This window comes from Pyrus communis, chromosome 2 (assembly GCF_041283825.1).
Source record: "Pyrus communis isolate YQ-2024b chromosome 2, ASM4128382v1, whole genome shotgun sequence".
Classification (NCBI taxonomy): Eukaryota; Viridiplantae; Streptophyta; class Magnoliopsida; order Rosales; family Rosaceae; genus Pyrus; species Pyrus communis.
In genome coordinates, this window is record NC_142566.1 from 28,179,424 (window position 1) to 28,199,343 (window position 19,920).

At 39.5% G+C, this 19,920-nt stretch overlaps 4 protein-coding genes and 1 long non-coding RNA gene across 6 annotated transcripts; 4 read left to right on the top strand and 1 right to left on the bottom strand.

The window, feature by feature from the left end:
* Positions 1-1,220: 1,220 nt before the first annotated feature.
* Positions 1,221-4,539, top strand: LOC137747640 (monogalactosyldiacylglycerol synthase 2, chloroplastic). The gene is made up of 6 exons (XM_068487785.2): positions 1,221-2,102; positions 2,390-2,562; positions 2,969-3,272; positions 3,404-3,628; positions 3,732-3,869; positions 3,952-4,539. Exons 1-6 carry the CDS (start codon positions 1,773-1,775, stop codon positions 4,213-4,215), a joined length of 1,434 nt encoding a protein of 477 aa, XP_068343886.2. The 5' UTR covers positions 1,221-1,772; the 3' UTR covers positions 4,216-4,539.
* Positions 4,540-7,266: 2,727 nt separating this feature from the next.
* ARPC3 (actin-related protein C3) lies at positions 7,267-9,484 on the top strand. The gene is made up of 5 exons (XM_068488279.2): positions 7,267-7,406; positions 7,699-7,762; positions 7,993-8,101; positions 8,202-8,471; positions 9,197-9,484. The coding sequence occupies exons 2-5, from the start codon at positions 7,760-7,762 to the stop codon at positions 9,343-9,345; spliced, it is 531 nt and encodes a 176-aa protein (XP_068344380.1). The 5' UTR covers positions 7,267-7,406; positions 7,699-7,759; the 3' UTR covers positions 9,346-9,484.
* A 602-nt stretch (positions 9,485-10,086) lies between these two features.
* Positions 10,087-14,268, top strand: LOC137748172 (ubiquitin C-terminal hydrolase 22). The gene is made up of 3 exons (XM_068488278.2): positions 10,087-11,316; positions 11,438-11,562; positions 13,109-14,268. Exons 1-3 carry the CDS (start codon positions 10,421-10,423, stop codon positions 13,879-13,881), a joined length of 1,794 nt encoding a protein of 597 aa, XP_068344379.2. The 5' UTR covers positions 10,087-10,420; the 3' UTR covers positions 13,882-14,268.
* A 483-nt stretch (positions 14,269-14,751) lies between these two features.
* On the bottom strand, positions 14,752-17,241 carry LOC137748348 (protein LATERAL BRANCHING OXIDOREDUCTASE 1). 2 transcript variants are annotated; one of them, XM_068488492.2, is made up of 5 exons: positions 16,867-17,241; positions 16,236-16,493; positions 15,747-15,994; positions 15,330-15,648; positions 14,752-15,239 (listed from the first exon to the last, which is right to left on the bottom strand). In XM_068488492.2, exons 2-5 carry the CDS (start codon positions 16,467-16,469, stop codon positions 15,000-15,002), a joined length of 1,041 nt encoding a protein of 346 aa, XP_068344593.2. In that variant the 5' UTR covers positions 16,470-16,493; positions 16,867-17,241; the 3' UTR covers positions 14,752-14,999. The 2 variants fall into 2 exon arrangements, with proteins under 2 accessions (XP_068344593.2, XP_088546209.1); XM_088690083.1 differs by having other exon boundaries at positions 16,236-16,508; positions 16,867-17,074.
* Positions 17,242-17,974: 733 nt separating this feature from the next.
* On the top strand, positions 17,975-19,594 carry LOC148698875 (uncharacterized). The gene is made up of 2 exons (XR_015960202.1): positions 17,975-18,111; positions 19,403-19,594. It is a non-coding gene; the product is annotated as an uncharacterized LOC148698875 (long non-coding RNA).
* The last annotated feature ends 326 nt before the right edge of the window (positions 19,595-19,920 follow it).

A 19,920-nucleotide genomic window follows, 5' to 3' on the forward strand; every position in this document is an offset into this window, starting at 1 on the left:
TAAAGAAACCAAAAGAGATGATATATAGCTAACTGTATAAACTGTTGGAAAGAAGAAGCGAGGAAACTTCACAGTTCATCATCTTCTGTTCTTGGAAGTTTTGACTGTTTGTTTGTGCCCTAATTTTCTACTGTGGCGATTATTGTAAGACACCATGAAGAAATGCTCTTCTTCTAGTAGGGTTTTTTTACGGTCATGGTCCCTGAGCTTATATCCGAGTTTCATTTTGGTCCTTCGACCAAGTCCAACTTCTCTTGCAATTGGTTCTCCTTAATTAAACGGTCAACTTACTGTGCTTCTCGGTGAAGTGCTTCTACAAGTAAATGTCCTTTTCTGCTCTCTTATCTTAACCCTAGATCTTTTTCCCAATCATTTTCATTGCACCCACCTGATGCTAGCTGTGATTTTTCATGGTCAAACTTTTTATTATAAGTGTGAATGCTTTCTTCTTTCACACCGTGATGCTCTTTAGTTGGAAATTTAGTGCATCAGCAACGATCATTATATATACTAGCATTTGCCAACATACTGTGCATATATGAACACATTTTTTTAGAAAATGAGAAGAAGAGAGGGAGAGAGAGAACGTGTATTTATTTTTTAATATACGATATATTTTAACATCATCTGTAGGTGAGGCTTCAATAAAAAATAATAAAATTTGGACTTATGAAATTACATTATTGCCCATCATTTTTTTTTTTTGGTGATAAAAGACTAGGTAGTATTTTCACCCTCTTTTGGTTGACAAAAAATGTTTCATTAATTAGTAGAGATAACATATGAATAAATCTTGGATCTTAGTTTTAGTATGAAGACATATATTATGTCACTCAGATAATTAGGCAGTTGTTCGAACAATAGAAAGTAGGTATCCCCATGCTATTTTAAGGTGACTGTATATTTGAAATTCAATTCAATAATATTGTTAAGGTTGGTGACAGTGATTATGTAAGCAATCACATGCTTGACATCACTGTTACACCGATGCATTGCATAAACAATAAGACCGACATGGGTTCAGTTGGGGAGAAATCTTTGTAAGTGAGTCGAAGAATCCATCTTGCTTGATTGTCGTACTTAAAAATTCTTGCTAGTAAGCTATCTCTTGCAGGCTCACGAGCCTTCAAACCAAAATACATGAACTATATTGCTGTGTCTCTTATCGTGGGGTGACCTAATTCGAACGGATGTACATAAGAATTTCTACGGGGTGACCTAATTCGAACGGATGTACATAAGAATTTCTACGAGAAGAAACGTAAATAAGTAATTATTTTGGGCCAAGACTCGGAAAGAAAGCCAACCAAATTCCAGCCCCACCTAAGCAAATGCCCAAAAACCCAAGGGCCCCAAAGCAAACAAACCCACACAAGTGCAGAAAAACAGAGGGTTAAACAAATAGAAACACTATTGACCAAAACAAATGGAACCACTGTTCCAGCCTCGTCAAGATTCGAATCTTTCCATCCGAACATTCCAAAAATAAAACTAAATGCGGATCCGACGGCTGGAAAATTCCTTCCCAACCCAAAAATTCCAAAGCATAATTCCAGCATCCAAACACCAATATAGCCAGCTCCCCACACATTTGCCAACTCAGCCGTCACAAATCTCACCGCCACCAAAAGCCGTTGCAAATTCTGCAAAAAATCGTTGCTAATTCCTTCAGGTTATAACCCCTGTCCCTCCCCTGTTTCTCTCTGGACCAATTTGACCGTTCAACTGGGTTTTTCTTAAAGTTCGAGTCTTTGTGGATTATTAATTTAGTTATGATGTCTGTGGCGTCGCCGAGAAAGTCAATAACAGAGAAGGTGTTTGAGAGGGTTGGCGGGTATTCTTACCTGAGCAGCTACCTCAAGAACAACGGCGGAAGCCACAGAAGCCAGAGCCACCACCGCCACAACCACAACAAGGCGTGCGATAACGACGAGAGTGATGACGATTATTACGAGGATGAGGGGACGGTGGAGCTCGTGCAGATTGGAGCTGAGCGGACCAAGAACGTCTTGATTCTCATGAGCGACACCGGCGGCGGCCACCGCGCTTCCGCTGAGGCCATTCGTGATGCCTTCCGTATGGAGTTTGGCGACGAATACAGGGTAATTGCTGATCTGGGTTCGTGATTTCTCTTCTGAATTTTCTTGGGTTTTCTTCTGATCAGATTTTAATGGTTTTTATTTTATTTTATATCGTTTTTTAATTTGCATCTGACTCTTTTTTGTCCTTGAAGTTCATAGTTTAATTTGTATCATCTTTGCCAAAGTTTTTGCCTTTTTCTACTTGGAAATATCTGCATACATATAGAGAGAGAAAGAGAACATTTTATTGATCTTTCCATATTCACTGTTCCTGCAATTATTCATGAGTCATTTATTCGATGTTTCAGATATTTGTGAAGGATGTGTGGAAAGAGTACACAGGTTGGCCGTTAAACGACATGGAGGGGTCGTACAAATTCATGGTGAAACATGTGCAGCTGTGGAAGGTTGCATTTCACAGCACCTCTCCTCGATGGATCCACAGAGTCTATCTCGCTGCTATAGCCGCCTACTATGCCAAGTATGTTCCCTTCCCTCCTTCTGCTTTTCGCTTTCAGTTCAACGAATACCCCATCAATAATTCTGCAAGTGGAGAGAAACTTCGGTAGAGTTGCCCTTGTGTTGGGCTTTCGTGAGAGGTGCCCTACAGAAGGTGTGTTCGGGGGCTCCTACCGAATTAGTCACAAAAAATCCCATTAAGGTTCGATAAAGCATGATATTTAGTTGTAATCAATTGAAGGAGCATTTTACAACTTTTACTTGTGCTTTAAGTTTTTATCTTCTCTTTGAAATGATTCTTAATCATCTGCTTTTCTCCTAATCAACTTTTAGAGACTTTAACTAATTGGTGGAGAATCTGATTCTAATCTTCGTTTTTACATTGATTAACTAATTAAGTACTAATTAGTGAAGTGTTTTAACTGAAGGGAGGTGGAGGCTGGTCTAATGGAGTACAAGCCGGACATTATAATCAGTGTGCATCCTTTGATGCAACACATTCCTTTGTGGGTGCTCAAATGGCAAGGCCTGCAGAAGAAAGTTATTTTTGTGACGGTTATCACTGACCTCAACACCTGCCATCGTACATGGTTTCATCCCGGGGTCAATAGGTGCTACTGCCCGTCACAGGAGGTAGCGAAAAGGGCTCTAGTAGACGGCCTTGACGAGTCTCAAACACGTGTCTTTGGCTTGCCCATCCGACCCTCTTTTGCCCGCGCGGTTCTCTCCAAGGTGCGTAGTGTTGTATGCTTGCAACCCATCTGAGAATGTGTTTGTATGAATGAAGGTCGCTATTGAGTGTTTGGTTACTGAATTTTCTTAATTGTGTCTTTTTTTGCACCCTCTAATTTGCGGTTGCGTAGGATCAACTCAGAGAAGAACTCGAAATGGACCCTGACTTGCCTGCGGTTCTGCTCATGGGAGGCGGCGAAGGAATGGGACCTGTAAAGGAAACTGCAAGGGCTCTCGCAGAAACACTCTTTGATAAAGAAGCTGGAAAACCAATAGGGCAGCTGATTATCATATGCGGGAGGAACAAAACCCTCGCTGCCACACTTGAATCTGATGAATGGAACATACCAGTGAAGGTACAAATTAGTCCTTGCTTGTTAAAAAATGTTGTCTCGACAACTTTGACGCAGTTTTTGTCAAGATCTCGATGTAGGATTTTTACATTCTTTGAATTTTCAGGTTAGAGGATTTGAGACACAAATGGAAAAATGGATGGGAGCTTGTGATTGCATCATAACAAAGGCAGGACCTGGTACAATAGCAGAGGCATTGATCAGGGGGCTTCCTATTATCCTCAATGACTACATTCCCGGACAAGTGAGTGATGATTGCGCATTTTCTTTCCTTCTTGCGCGATTTGTTTCAACATTTCAATTAACATCTCCGCTTCGATTGACAGGAAAAGGGCAACGTGCCTTATGTGGTGGAAAATGGGGCTGGCGTCTTCACCAGAAGTCCCAAGGAAACAGCAAGGATTGTAGCGGAATGGTTCAGCACCAAAACAGACGAACTCAAAATGATGTCGGAGAATGCACTTAAACTGGCGCAACCTGAGGCTGTGTTCGACATTGTCAAGGACATCCACGAGCTTGCCCTCCAACGTGGTCCTCTCGCGAACATCCCTTACATGCTTACATCGTCGTTTTCGAGTTTTATTGATTGATACCTGGGGTTTAATCTTTTAATTTGATAATTCCCAGTACTAGAAGGTCATGCTATGTACAGGTACAAGTAGTTTCTAATATCATCCATCATTCTTTGGTCGCAGTGGTTGTAAATTATAATTAAGACTTTCAACCTCTGGTGTGTTTTAAGTTTGTGATTTTCTTTGTTTCTTTTAAATTTTAGGAGATTGAAAGTTTAGATTAATACGGAAAAATTGGTGCGAAACCAGCGTTTTAGGGTTTATACAGTCAACCCTACTTAGTGGGATAAAGCTTTGTAGTCGTTGTTAAGTTATGATTAATATGGATAGGATGGTGCCGAAGTTGACGATGTTGTATATATCAATATGTTTGCATTGTTATGGTTTATGTTTTTGCTTCAAAGTTAACTCACTTGAGGCTTCAAAGCATGTCAAAAGTGGTCTAGTTTGTTAAACTTTTACTCCACGTATCTTCCCTTGGCCTTTTAACTATCGGCATCATCAAGCTTATTTAAGCGGTATTTGAATTTAATCTAAATTATATGTAAGATTTATTCAATCGATATTTAAATCTAATCTAAATTACATATAGGAGAATTCCACCTTGAATGCAGACAAAGGAATGCATTATTCCAACATACACCAAGTTTGAATTGAACCATGCTGTCGCAACCACGTTGCAAGCATAATTTCTCGTGGCCCCAACGGGAAAGAAAGTGACTTTAGCACTTTGGTTCTCCTCCTAAACCTGAATGTAGACAGAGAAAACAAATAATGTGCGGAAATCATTTATAACACGAAATTGAAAGTTTGGTATTATAAATAATTGTGTAACAAAATACTTTAATGATTGAGCAAAACATAGTGGTGTGGTGTCATGTGGTTTAAGAAATGGGAAGGGGATCCTCTCTGGATCCCTTCACGTGGTTTAAGAAATGGGAAATGGATCTCTTCTTTTTAATCCACCAAATCAAGAGATTTGTGTTGTTGAAATTTGATCAAACGGCTATAAACATGGGTCCACTTTAAAAGTTATAATAATTTCAGTCGTTTGATAAATTTATCATTACGAATCCCTTAATTTGGTAGATTAAAAGGAATGAACCTGGAGAGGATCCCATTCCTAATAAATGAAAGGCTCAAAGCCATGTGGGTCTCATTTCTAAATCAGGCAGCTCATTGGTTTGGGTTTTATAGTCATTAAAAAAATGGGAAATACTTTTCCTCACCCTCTAAAGTGGGATATATTTTTTCTACTTATATAATAACATGTGGTGTCACACCGTGTTTCGAGTACACTGAAAATTTTCTTCTAAAATGTGAAGATGCTCATACGGTATTGTTTATCGTTAAATTAGTCTAAATTTTGAAATTTGTGTTTTATGAGAGATCTTTTAATCTGTTATGAACACATGCCGATACATCATAGAGGAAAGTGTCCCTTGTATAATGACATATGGAGTCTCTGCCCCTGTTCCAAACTAATCTAAATGGTAATCAATTAGGTGGGGAGCTCCCTTCCACTTTAGGAGAAATTTGTTAGTATGCCGGAAAACATGATTCAGTACATCAAGTATCATAACATAAGGGGTTGGATTTGTTTTTTCTTTTTAAATCTTCAACCACTTGTATTATGATACTTAACATATCTAATCGTCTTTCTCGCACGCTGAATAATTTCTCCCACTTTAGAAGTAATAAAAAATGACCCAAAAAAGTCTAGGCTGGCTTAGGTCCTCCTCCAACTCGAACACTTGATCTTCCATCTCAGCTATCTTGTCTCTTTTTGACAGGTTTGGTTGTTGACAGTTGGGGGGAAAATGTCATTCACCGAAAAAAGGAGACAAATGTTGGATTAATTTTGTTTTTTTAAGCATAGTTTTGACTAAGATTGGTAGTGGACACCTAATCACCATTTTAAATTTAATTTAATTGTACATAATTTTGGAGGACAAAAAGTCTTCAAGGGACATCACAACATTAAAATAAGGGACCGATCCATAAAAATAAAATATTTATTAAAAAAAAACTTAAAACAAAGGCAACATAGAAATATTTGAGGCAAACAAGGACACAAAAAACAGATAATGATATCACATATTCACAATGATGGAACCGGATCCCCTCCGAATTCTTGTAAATTGAGCCTCCTGATCAAGGGATTCGAATTGTTAAAATTTGATTCAACGGCTACAAACAGGGGATCATTCTAAAAGTTATAATAATTATAACCGTTGGATCAAATTTCAACAGTCCAGATCCCTTGATCAGGAGGCTCAGTTTACAAGGATCTAGAGGGGATTCGATTCCCACAATGACATCTTTCTTAACTAATTTTGTAAGAAGTATTTTCGTGTTTGTGTTGTATCTATTATCCTAATGAGTTGTGTCATGTCAAACTTATTATCTTAATATGTTCTTAACAGGTGATCTAATTCATTAATGAGTCGTGTTATTTTATGTGGAGTTAACGGTTATACAAGAAATTTCCATTCTAATGCATGTATATGGCAAACGATATCTCATCAAGTTTTTAACGGATGACCCAATAACATCCAATTCATTAAAAAACTTTTAACAAGTGACCTGATAACGACCCATTCGTTAATGAGTTGATTCGAAACCTAATATTTTTGTATCGTGTAGCGAATTAACTGGTCGTGCAAAATTACCAGGATTCTCCAAGGGATTAGGATCTTCTCCTGAGTAAAGAGTGAAGATCCTCCTAACCAAGCCCATCGAACCGTTGAAATTTTATCTAACAACTACAATTATTATGAATTTTAGAGAGACCCCTGTTTGTAGCGGTTGGATAAAATTTCAACGGTCCGATCGGCTTGGCCAGGAGGATCTTCACCCTTTGCTCAGGAGAGGATCCTGATCCTTCTCCAAGAAAACACTTCTATGCCCCAACCACAATCTACATATTTGGGCCTTTTTAGTTGTTCAACCCAATATATGTTTGTGAACAAATGGGCCTCATGTTTGTGATTGAATAAAGAAAAAACCCCAGGTGGCGCGGAGATGTGATTGACGGTTAAGATGGCGAGTTGAAGCGTACTCTCGAAAGCGAAGTATCACCTTACAGGATCCAACTCCCTTCTTCCTTCCTCCCACCAAATGCCAATTCTCCGAGAACTCTCCCTCCTCCTCTAATCTCTGAAAGCTTCACCATTTCCACACCCCCATTGGAGATATTATTCGATCAGGTACTGAAATCACATATTTACCCCTTTAATATTAATTTTTCTTTCTGTTTTCCTGGTAATTGATAAAATCTAGAGAGAGAATGGTGTTTGGTAGCTGAGAAAATCTAGAGAGTAAGAGAAAATAACGAAACCGAATTCCTTTTCAATGATTGAGAAATGACAATTACAATTTATGTTCTCTATCAAATGCGGTCATAAACTTCTTGTTATTTTTCTGTTTTTTAATTTTTAATTTTCATCATTTTTTTCACCTGAATTATTGTGTGATGTCTTCATCGCTGAACATTTTCAGGGACCCAATTGGTTGTTTGGAATCAAAGCCGTGGTGATACGTCGTCGTTTGGCCCGGAAAGATGGTAAAGCCTCAATATTTTTTCCTAATTTTCAATTTTATGCTCATCATTTTGATAGATTGTTGAGGAACATTAGCTGGTAATCGTCAAATTTTCGGTTTATCGGAGGAAAATTGTCTGTTGATCGTCATTTTGTCGGTTCTGATACATGTTTCTTTGATACACTGAGGAGAGAAATAATTGTTAGTGAAAGATTTGGTTAAAACAACACTTGACAACAACTATGGTGACAGGTTTATCACTCTAGTTTCGTCAACGATGAAGGTATTACTAAAGCTTGTGGGTGCCCTCTGTTGCCGTTGAAAAGCCACATAAAGGGACCTGCCCCGGTTTCAGAGCAAGGTCTGATATTTGTACAAACACATTCATATTATTAGCTGATGAAATTGTTTGATTTGGTCGTATTTTTTGTTGTTGATACGAGAAATCTTTTTGTGCGCAGATAGAACGGATATTGTTGATGAAGCGATTTCATTCTTTCGCGCTAATGTTTTCTTTAGGAACTTTGATGTTAAGAGCTCGGCCGATAAGCTCCTCATTTATTTGACATTTTATATCAATGTGGCTTTGAAGCGGCTTGAGGGTTGCAGAACTTTGGCTGAAGGAACCAAGGCCATTATTAATTTGGGACTAGAAAAAGTTCCTGTTCCTGGAGAGCCGAGTTTCCCTTTCCCGGGACTTTTCCCTCTTCCTCAGTCCCAGCAGGAAGCAGGTGAAGCTCTTTCTCATCTGTTCTTACATTTAGTTGCCAGCAAAGCCAATTCATATTATTTACTCATATGTTAATTGAACTTTGGCTTAATTATCTAAGGGTTTTGTTACCAAAATAGACGTTTATTCAAAAAGCCGATTAAAATTATAAGCTACTCTAGTTTCTCAATCTCAAACCCTGGATTAATGGAACTACGATTTGGTTTTTGATCAAGGTACTCTTGATGTCTTCTCTGTAAGTTCCAACTTAATGGATATTGATGAAAAATATAAGTCGAGATGATTTGAAATATTCCAGCAGTTAGCATTTCGAACAAACGCTATCACTCTAGTTCTTGTGAACTCTCACAACACAAGGAGCCCTACCTTTGTTTGCATGCTTGACTTGCCTTGTTTGTTTTCAGTTATGGTTGATTTTTGACTTTCTGAGTAAATGACCTTGACGTGCCTTTATATTTCTCGGCATGCTTCCCAGGTTACGGAGTATGCCTTTATTTCTTTCATAGATGGTCTTGAATCGTCGGACTTGTTGCTAGACTATCAATTCCATGTAAATCAAGAAACAGACCCTCCACAGGGATTGTTTTCGTTAGAATTTCAAATGTTTTGCTGCAAACTGAACTTGAATTGTTAGTTACTAACGTATGTTTTTCATCTTTTGATCTTCAGTTTCACTCTTATACATATATACACTCTCTTATTTTTCAAAGTATTGAATGACTGCAGAATTGCTGAGGAATTATTTGAAGCAGATACGGGAGGAAGCAAGCGGTAGATTATTGAGCGTTGCTTATAGACCGAACGGGACTCCCAATAAGTGGTGGTTGGCGTTTGCTAAAAGGAAATTTATGAACATCATTGTTCCATCAGCCTGAATTGAATAGCCGCTGTTGTTGAGCCACCAGATTACCTTGCAAATCAGAGATACCTCTTTCCGCAACCTACGGTTTATTCTTTCTCTTTCTTTTCCTACAGAGTCCTGTATTTGAATAAAAAAACCGACTATTCCATCTACGATGAGTTATCTGACTACTACTCTATCCATCTTTCAAACCAAGTTACGAAAAATGCACCACAGAATACGTTCATGCTCGTCATTTGTTTGTATTTTGACCAAAATATGTTCTCTCTAGCATCCCGGTCATCGACCCGCTTCGCCCGCAGTAAATGATACGGTACCCGGAGGACCATGTCATTTGTACTTTCATAGATGGAGTAGTGATAACGTGGTCCTCCGTATTGACACAAGGATTCTTCTCAAGGGTTATAATTACTCTCTAGGGATAGATAGATTCAATTGTTTGCTAGAAAAGGAAAACAACATGATTTGTAGTAATGATTTGGGATTCAATTTGTATAGGCAAATAGAAACATGAACTAATGGGCGAAGTCCAAAGCAATCCATTGGTTTACAACTTTACAGTCCAATCCCATGGCCATGACCCACCAAAATGATTTGGACGGTGACCAGCCGTCTAGTACAAGTTTAGGCGCATTTCTTATTTTTCAAATGTTGAGAGGCTAATCAGGACGATGGTTAGCCATCCAACGTCTAAGCGAGGCTTAGAAGACCCTAGACGAGAACTTTTAGAATAATGTTGATATTTATTTCTTCTTCTAAAAAACGGTGTCGATGTGACGGTGAGCATAAACCAACAATTTAAGATGATTATCGAAAATGCACTCTAACTTGATGTTCATTGTCACATGAAATGATTCAATGATTCAATGATTCGAACTTGAAGTTACTGATTTTTTAAGACCAATTCTTAACCCTTACGAAGCTGAACTGCCACCACGGTACTCATCACACTCCATGGTTTCTCACTCCTATTCCCTTTAATCTCGGCCGTTGATCTCTCCCCCTATCCATGAACCTTGGGTCCTTTAAGCGCAGGGTTTCCACCATTTTCACCCCAATCCCCGCCACCGCCACCATCATCACCGTCCATGTCGTCGATGACCAAGATCACTCATCCCCGCCAACAGATCAACGGCCAGATTTTGCCCCATCCCTGTCCCCACCTAATCGAGTTCCTCTCCAACAACGGCTCCAAGCCCTTCCGCGCCTTACAGGAATGTCTCCGGGTCAAACCGCCCGGTGGCTGCGCCTCCATCCGCCGCGATCCCAAGGAAGTCCCGCGCTGTGGCGCGTGCGGGGAGTCCGCGCGTCCCAGACTCTATGCGTGCATCACGTGCGCTGCCGTCCACTGTCACGTGCCATCCGGACCATCCCACGCGGCGGCTCACGCCCTCTGGATGCGTGCCGGTCACGAGATCGCCGTCGACGTGGACCGAGCCGAGCTCTTCTGCTGCGCGTGTAGGGACCAAGTCTACGATCGCGACTTCGACGCTGCAGTGGTCTTGGCTCAGACCGCCGCTTCGACGCTAGCATCCTCCGCCGCGTCAGCTGTCCAGAAGTACGCGCCGGAGAATCTCCGGAAGCGACGCCGTATCGATTACAAGCCGTGGATGCCTGATCTGAGAGAACAATACTTGGTGGGAAGGAATTCCAGTCCTCTAAACGGCGACGTTTCAGCTTTGCCTTGGGGATTGCGCGGGCTCAACAATCTGGGAAACACGTGCTTTATGAACTCGGTTCTGCAGGCATTGCTCCACACGCCGCCGCTGCGGAACTACTTCCTCAGCGATCGGCACAACCGCTACTCCTGCCAGAAGAAGAGCAATGCCGAGAACGCGGGGAAGAAAGCCACCGCCAATAATATTGAAAGTGGCGGGAACAAAGGTGCCGCGCGCGTGTGCTTGGCCTGCGACATGGACGCCACGTTCTCGGCTGTTTTTTCAGGGGATCGGACGCCTTATAGCCCCGCAAAGTTCTTGTACAGGTTTGTAATCTGTACAAATCGCATTTTAATCACAATGTACGTGGTCAGGGATGCAGCGATGGCGAAAATATTGTTTGATTTTTCGGGTTTTTGCTGATTTGTTGTTGTGGTAATGCCGTAGTTGGTGGCAGTACGCTGCGAATTTGGCGAGTTATGAGCAGCAGGACGCGCATGAGTTCTTCATTTCTATGCTTGATGGGATTCATGAGAAGGTGGATAAGGATCAGCGGAAACCTGAGAGCCAAGGTTAATTCTTTCTTAATCCGAAACTTGTATCTGTTAATCTTCATGTTGTGTTTTATGTGCATTTACTTGAAATTCATGGGGATATCATAACATACAATTACTAAAGAACCAAATTTGAATGTGTATTGTTTCTGAATGCATGTATGGAATTTGAATCAGTAGGCCCCTGTGTCTTTAATTTCTTTCTGGAAGCTCCTATAGTTGAAACCGCGTTCGATTTTGTACAAGTTGATTAGTTTCTGAGAGCTTTTGAAGTTCATCTAATATTGAAATTTGTAGATAATAGAATCCAGTCTCAGTCATAGAGCATAGAGTAATATAAATTGGTGATTTGAAAAAAAAAAAAGATTTTATTGAATTATCTAGTTTTACTAGCTAGGGAGTTTTTCGCTTTGGGTTAGTACATTTCATAAATCGTAATCGCTTTCCGTTAGCCAGCTTAGAATTTAATATTAATATCGCGTCTTTAATTTAGAAGTGGCCGCATAGCGGTAAACTAGAGGTGTGAACCCGTTGATGGCTTGAGAGAGCTTCCCGTAATACCTTACCCTTACATCAGAAAATCAGCTGATCATGGACTTTTACAAGATGGAGTGAAAAATTAGGTGCTGTGGCAATATTGCAAGACAACTCACTTAAGAGTTCCTAAGGAGCAGTTGACTTCCCCATCATCTGTATTTTTTATAGTTTTCTTTAAAGTAAGGTGACTTTAACATGTAAATGCAGGGTGTGGGTTTAGGTATCTTGCTTGTTGCCCTAGGAGTTGACAAGTGCTCAAAGATTTAGGGCTAATTTTCAACCTCTACCTGCTGGCCTGATGGCGTTATCCGCTTCACCCAGTAAGTCAACTTTCATTTGGCTGTCTTGGGTTTATCTAGCTTGGGAGTTCTCGTATTTCATAATCCTCAATTAACTCAACCTTTTTGCCATGTTTAGGGTCTAATTATAACAAGGATCCCAAACCCAGAAAATCGGAAGATTCTTTTAGGTTGGCAGCCAGAAAAAGTTTTCTCATCAGTTCTTGTGGGAGCTCCAATTCAATTTTTTCTTGCATCATCAGCCATCTTGTTGATTTCTACCTACTTCTTGGCATAGGTTATTGTCTGACTTAACTACGTTTTCTTATCGTCTTGGATACTGGGCATTTTCTCTTGCTGTCCAACTTCCCTCTTGTCTGTTGCCACTAATTGCTTGTTATGACCTCATGTTGCTTGTTAATATAGTTTTTCATTATCACTACTTAGGAAGTAAGGGATTCAGAGGAGGTGCATTTTCCAAATTTTGTTGACTGACCTGGGACATTTAGGATAGCTGATTGATCTGGGACGTATAGGATGTAGAGGCTGTACGCATTATCAGTAAAGCTTTCAGTGTAGTTGTGTTAATGTTTGTCAGATAGAGATGGATTCCAAGGCATTCTTTCTAGTGTATCCAGACATTGAAATTTTTTTTATATGCGTCTTGACGTGGATCTTCACCTGTATTTTGCATGTACTTATTGAAAGGGATGTCATTCTGATAAGTTTTCATTTCTTTTGTAGTGCAGGCAATGGAGATTGTTGTGTTGCTCATAGAGTTTTTTCTGGTATCTTGCGATCTGATGTCATGTGTATGGCCTGTGGTTTTACGTCTACAACATATGACCCATGTGTGGACATCTCACTGGATTTGGAACCTAACCAAGGAGGTTCTGCAAAGACTGGGTCCACGAAGTCAAGTCATTCTTGCAATGGCGAGGCAGATTGCATGAATTCCAGCCAAAACTGTGGAGTATCCACCCTCATGGGATGCTTGGACCGTTTTACGAGACCTGAGAGATTGGGCTCTGACCAGAAATTTTTTTGCCAGCAGTGTCAGGTGAGGCAGGAGTCTCTCAAGCAAATGTCCATAAGAAAGCTTCCTTTGGTTTCGTGCTTCCATATCAAGCGATTTGAACATTCTTCGGTGAGGAAAATGTCAAGGAAGGTTGACCGTTATTTGCAGTTCCCGTTTTCACTCGACATGGCTCCTTACCTCTCATCTTCCATCTTGAGGAGCCGATTTGGAAATAGGATTTTGCCCTTTGATGGGGACGAGCCAGATGCATCAAATGACTTGTGTTCAGATTTTGAGTTGTTTGCTGTCGTCACTCACACAGGCAAGCTCGATGCAGGCCATTACGTGACTTACTTGCGATTGAGTAATCAATGGTACAAGTGCGACGATGCTTGGATCACACTAGTTAATGAGAACATTGTGAGGGCAGCACAGGGCTACATGATGTTTTATGTACAGAAAATGCTATTTTACAAGGCAAGTGAGAAACCGGGTCCTGCGTAATTGATGAAATTTTGTTGCGTGAGACGAAAGATGGAAAAACAAAGAAGGGAAAAGTATGGAAAATCACGGTGTGGATTGTTTGCCGGAAAACAAATGTTATGGAGCTGCTTCGGCCTTTGGTTAAAACAAACCAGGCAGCTCTCTACGTGCTCGGAGCTCACGGAGGATGAGGACGGGGACGAACTCTCAGATGGAGATCGTAGCGAGCCTGAGTTTTTGGGGCAGTCCTGCATTTGGGAAAAGTGTTTAATTCATAAGGTTGATATTGGTGATGGTTGATTATTTTCTCGTGGATCTTCTGTCACAGATGTTAACTGGTGACTAATATCGATGTCCAAATCAGCGAATCTCATCTTTATAGATATATCTAATGATATTTATTTGGAATTTGATTGTGGATTTTCCTTTACCCTAATCTTTGGCAGCAACATTCAGCCTCTCGTTTTCTCGTTGTGCACTCTTCTTTTTAGTTATGTCATTGGATTTTCGTTTCATTTATTCAATCAATTCAATTAAGGAGTGCACGGCTAGAAAATCGGACCGAGATTTAAAAGTCATAGAAGTGATCTTTGTGATTGTTTATTTTTAATCATTTTTGTCATTCCGTGAGAAATCAATGTTAAAACCGATAGTTTCTTTAATTTAACGAAGATTTTTCATAGAAGTACTAAAATATTTTGATTAACAGTGAACAATCTCATGAACCACTTTTATCGATTTTAAATCTTCAAGACTAAAGTGAGGAATCGTGTTAATTTTAGATACTATTTTGATTAAAAATTCAACGAATTTTGATTAAAAATTCAACGAATTTTGACCTTTGAAAATAAAAATAAAAAGGGTAAAATTGTAGAAACGTTGAAATAAAACTTAGTTAAGGAGCTATGCATATAAATATATCGTCATAATTTAAATACAATTTCTTTGCAACATAAGTTGCAGAGAAAATAGATAATTAAGTTTCAACTTCAAGCTTCAGCCACTCTAATTTACAAGATCTTATGAGTTTTTGGTTCGTGAGAGTTTGAGCCAAACTTGAGGGTTTTATTACGCTAGATGAAACACCTCGACAACTATAAGTTTTACGTGCAGAGGAGCGTGTATTACGTCACATAACGTTACACATATATTTTTGCTTCTTCAATTGTTCTCCTCCCTTTCTGATAGTTTTCCATAAAGATGTCCCCATAATTTTCCATCTTTCTGTACAATCTTGGCCTCGACTCATCCACCAACCTTTCAAAAGGTTCAATTTTGTACGACTCCGCATAGCAGAATGCCGCCACCGATATCCTCTCCTTGTCTGGATGTATCACCACCTTGTGTACAGCGCCCTTGAATACTCCGTTGCTCAACATCTGCGGTGTCACAAACAACAACTTAGGTAAACCACGCGTAGTTTAGTAACACCACGTCAACACATAGAGTCGAGAACGTTTTTGATTTACCTCTACTTGGTCGCCAACTATGATGAGAAGCGCGTCAGGAACAATGGGAGCTCGAAACCACTCATCACCTTTGAGAAATTGAAGACCTTCTACTTCCTTGTCTTGCAAGACATGGGTGATTAGGGATGAGTCTGAGTGTGGTTTGAAACCGATGACGAGATCAGGCCTCGGACATGGAGGATAAAAGTTGAATCTGATATCCATGCTCCCATACGGGTCGGAAAAGCAGTTGTGCTCCAAGCCCAATGACCTTGTCATGGCCTTGAGGACAGTTTTTGTTACCACATCTAACTCCGTGGCAAATTGGTCCAAAGTCCGCCTGCAGCATGATTTGTGTCAAAGACGATATTTTAAACTACTTTAATCTACACCCGACTGGCATATTACACGTCTGCAGAACAACGACAAGTTGATTACCTAAAAGATTCGGGATTTTCAGGCCAACGTTTGAGCTTGCGGTTGTCTTGTGGAAACACAGTAAGGTATAGTCTATCAGTCCAATCCAGTTTTTGTTGCTCCGTATAAACCACGTCGTTTCCATATCCTTGAACGTCGTTGCCTTGTCTCAAGTACTTCTTCTTATCTTCAACTGGTAGTGCAAAAAACTGTTTCGTAATCTCTCGGACCACGTCTAAGAATTCCGGCGCAATGCCGTGGTTTATTACCTGGAACACCAAATTAATTAAAGCAACCTCCAGACACAACATGACTTTTCTTTTTATCAAGTAGAGGATTAGGTGAGATTAGCTCTTCAGTAGCGGTCACTCTCACACTCTAACGAGAGATGACCGATACTGACACATGGTTTAGAAACACCAGCATGATTTGCAATAATCATATAAACAAAACGGTTATCAAACGAGACCTAAATTGTTTCGAAGTACAAGGAGTTTGAATAGTTGAGACCTGGAAGCAACCCAATGTGTCAAGAGCTGATCTGAATTTCTCAAATTCATCTGCAGTAATTGAAGAAGCTGCGAGGAGAGCAAGATCAATAACTGGAACATCCAGTAACTGGGGAGGAGAATCATCCGGGACTGGGACTCCACCATCTTCAACTTTATGGAAATATTTCTCTGGCACCTGTTCCTCTTCGATGAGCACCTCCTGGACAGTTTTGCATCCGAATAACTCCTCCATCTTGGCAAGCTTCTGTAATTTGAGCTGCAAAACAAAGATCTGCGTTCATTGCTTTCACTTCTTTGAAAGCACATCAACTTGGAAGAAAAACAAAAGAAAGAGGTTGAAGGAGTCATCCTATTTAAATATTTATCGTCTCTAGTATGTTTTGAATGGTATGAATGTTGTGCGAAAGCGCGAAATACGAAAGGATTAAAAAAAATTTGACAAAGCAAACAATTTAAAAACATACAACGATTTATAATAGTTCGGTGTAAGCGTATATCTAAAGACAGCGAAAGTATTCTACTAATAAAAGAATGAAGATTACATACAGAATTTAGCTTTTAAATCCAAAACTTACATACACTCGATAACTCTCACTCAAACAAAGAATGAAGAAGATGAAATTACATACCAAATCTCGTCTTTCAAAAACCACTGAAGTAACACTAATATCGAATTTGCTCAGAAGGATCAAAAGATCAGGGCTGCTGCTTCCTTATCTCCCTCGATTCTTTTCCTAATCGGTTGCTCTCTCGTCTTTGAAACAAAAGGCATCATGCCTTGTATCAAGTAGAGTGCTGCTGGAAATGCTCAAACTGAGATTTTTTTATGGAATTTCTGTTATTTATATTTTTAATACAATATTTTATAATATTGATACAAAAGTTAATCTTAAATTGTGAGTGAGATTCTTTATGGACTTTCGGACACCTCACAATTTTACGTCAATTATTGTTCCAATATTATAAAACATTGTACCATAAACATAAAGAGAAAGAGTCTATTATGATCCATTGGAATTATTGCCCACTCGGTTGCCCTACTTTGAGTCACGGGCTGGAGATTTTTTCCATCTTCTGGCAGCTATTGCCTGACCAATTTGAACGGGCAGCAACTCTCCAACTATCAAAAGTAAAGTTGCTGTCATCCCTTTCATTTTCATTGAATATGTCAAAAAAAAAAATATGATGAACTAGATCAACGCCTTCGAAATCCTTAACCATTATCATTATTATTATTGACCTTAGTTTAAGAAGAAAATACATTGATGATGATAAGAATCATATATTAATAATACAAGCATTAAATGGCCTTCTTCTTGATAATGTATTAATAACTACACGTCACTATCAAGGACTTGAGCCCAATGAGAGGATCCTCTTGGCCAAACAATGTGGGCTATTGAATTTTCATTCAACAGCTATAATTAATAGAATTTTAAAGGGATCCTCCTGTTTGTAACTGTTGAATAAAAATCCAATGGCTCCCGCTGTTTGGTCAAGAGGATCCTCCCCTTGAGCTCAGGAGAGGATCCAAATCCCACTATCAGTATTGTAATAACCGTTACCAAAAAAGAACCTAGTTTACACTGGGTCAGGCCCAGCCCTTTGTGTTTTAATCTAAGGCCCAATATTTTCTTTAATTTTCTTAAGCCGAAACCCGGCCCACTACTCGCTGAGTTCACTCATTTCCTTTGCAAATCGAACCACAAACCCTCCATTTCTGTAATCTTTGAGATTGGACGAACCTAACTAAGCCTTTGCATGCGCCATTTATTCATGCAACCTGTGTTCTAAATCCCAGAATCCGGCGAGGGAATCCGGCAACATACGTGACAAGTCTCGGCCAATCCCGACCACGGTCCAGACTTACAGTGGTATACTCTCGTTTCCTATCACTTTAGCTTTATTTTTAAGTGAGTTTGGTACCTAGATCGGAATCGGGAGGACTTTCCGATCAAATTCCCGTTGTTCTCCCTCGAGGGGTCCGGTGACCTGTGTTTTAACTCGGGTCCACCCGACCCATTTGTTAACCGAACCCGTTTAGCCCTGTTATATTTGTTAGATTTAGGCCTAATAACCTTGATGACCTGGCCCACAACTTAACAGGACCTAAGCCTAATAGCCCTTATGGACCCAAGCCAAATCTCTTGGGCCTAAACCCAATACCTAAACCCAAGACTATTAGTTCCTAATCCTCCTAAATTGAAGTCTTGGTAATTTTCTAAACGCATTTGTGAGATTTTTAAATTGGTGATGATGGGGAATGCTTAAATTCATATTTTATAGGTGCAAATATTTTGAGGCACAAACAAGAAAATTAGGCACCTATTAAGTATTGTGCTCGTAATTCGGTGAGTGAACCCCTTCTAAACTTATATATTTTTATAAATACTGGCCTAGCATGCATTACCTATATCATGATTTGCGTATTTTTTATATATTGTTTTCCAAATTTATATATTTACGGTTGATTGAAATATATTGATTTACCTACTTTACATATTACTAAAATTTATGAATTTAATCATGGCTTTTTATAAATTATGAAATATGGTTGTTATGGATTATGATTATGATTTACATTACGGATTTTATGAATGTGTTTTGCCATGGATTTATGAAACAAGGTTTGAGCTTTTGAGATTCGATGTTTGATACGAGATTTTGAGGCATGTTTTTAGTACTTAGCTAGTGGGTTATCATACAGCACATCCGCACACCACGGGTATTATGTCTATGGCCATAGGACACATATAATGAAGGAGCGAGTGATGATGCATATATATTATACCTACAGCTTTACTGCCGAAAGCGGTGTCGGACAGCTTCACTAGCTGCGGCTAGTGTCGGTGTGGATGTACACTATTTTATTCAGCTTCACCTTTGAGGTGATGGACAGGTTATTCAACTTCACCTTCAGGTGATGGATAGGTACTGCCTTCGGGCAACTATGATACCATTAGTTGAGTACATTGCAGATTTGATTTACAGAGGTTGTACAAATGTTTTACATGGCATGCTAGGATTTTTATAAAACCTATTATGTGGTATTATATATGTTTTCAAAACAGGGAGTTAGTATGTTTTTAAATAGACTGGTTTTAGTACTTTTAGGATTATTATAAACTTTGGTCCACTCACCTTTTCTGTTTTGCGCCCCCTCAGGGTTCAGTTTCGAGGCACATGATCCCGGTGTCAGGATGCTTCGGCTTAGTTATTCTCGAATCTTCTCAGTATAGGTACCATTCTTTGGGTTGTATATTTTCCTAGTAATTTTTCTACATTATTCTTAATAGTTGTATGCTTTGAACACATTCTTGTTTTGATATAATTGTGCTAATTGCATATTTGTTTTAATTGTATGCATGTTTAAAAATGGCTTTGTCACCCTCGGGTGTCGGCCAGTACGTACCTACCTTGATATTTGAGGATATCGGAGTTAGGGCGTGTCAAATATTATCAATATCTGATCTCATGTTCAAGGAAGAATAGTTGTTTTGAAAGGTAAGCACATAAAATGTGCAATCCCATACGACAAAATGCGATTGGATAGATGTAGTGATTTTTCCTCTTGTTTTTTCCTTATGCACTTCTCCTTTTAGTTCTGCCATCATGGGTGGAGCTAGAATTGTTTGTGAGAGAAGGCCTTTCATATATGTATTGAGAAAAAAATTTCGAACTCA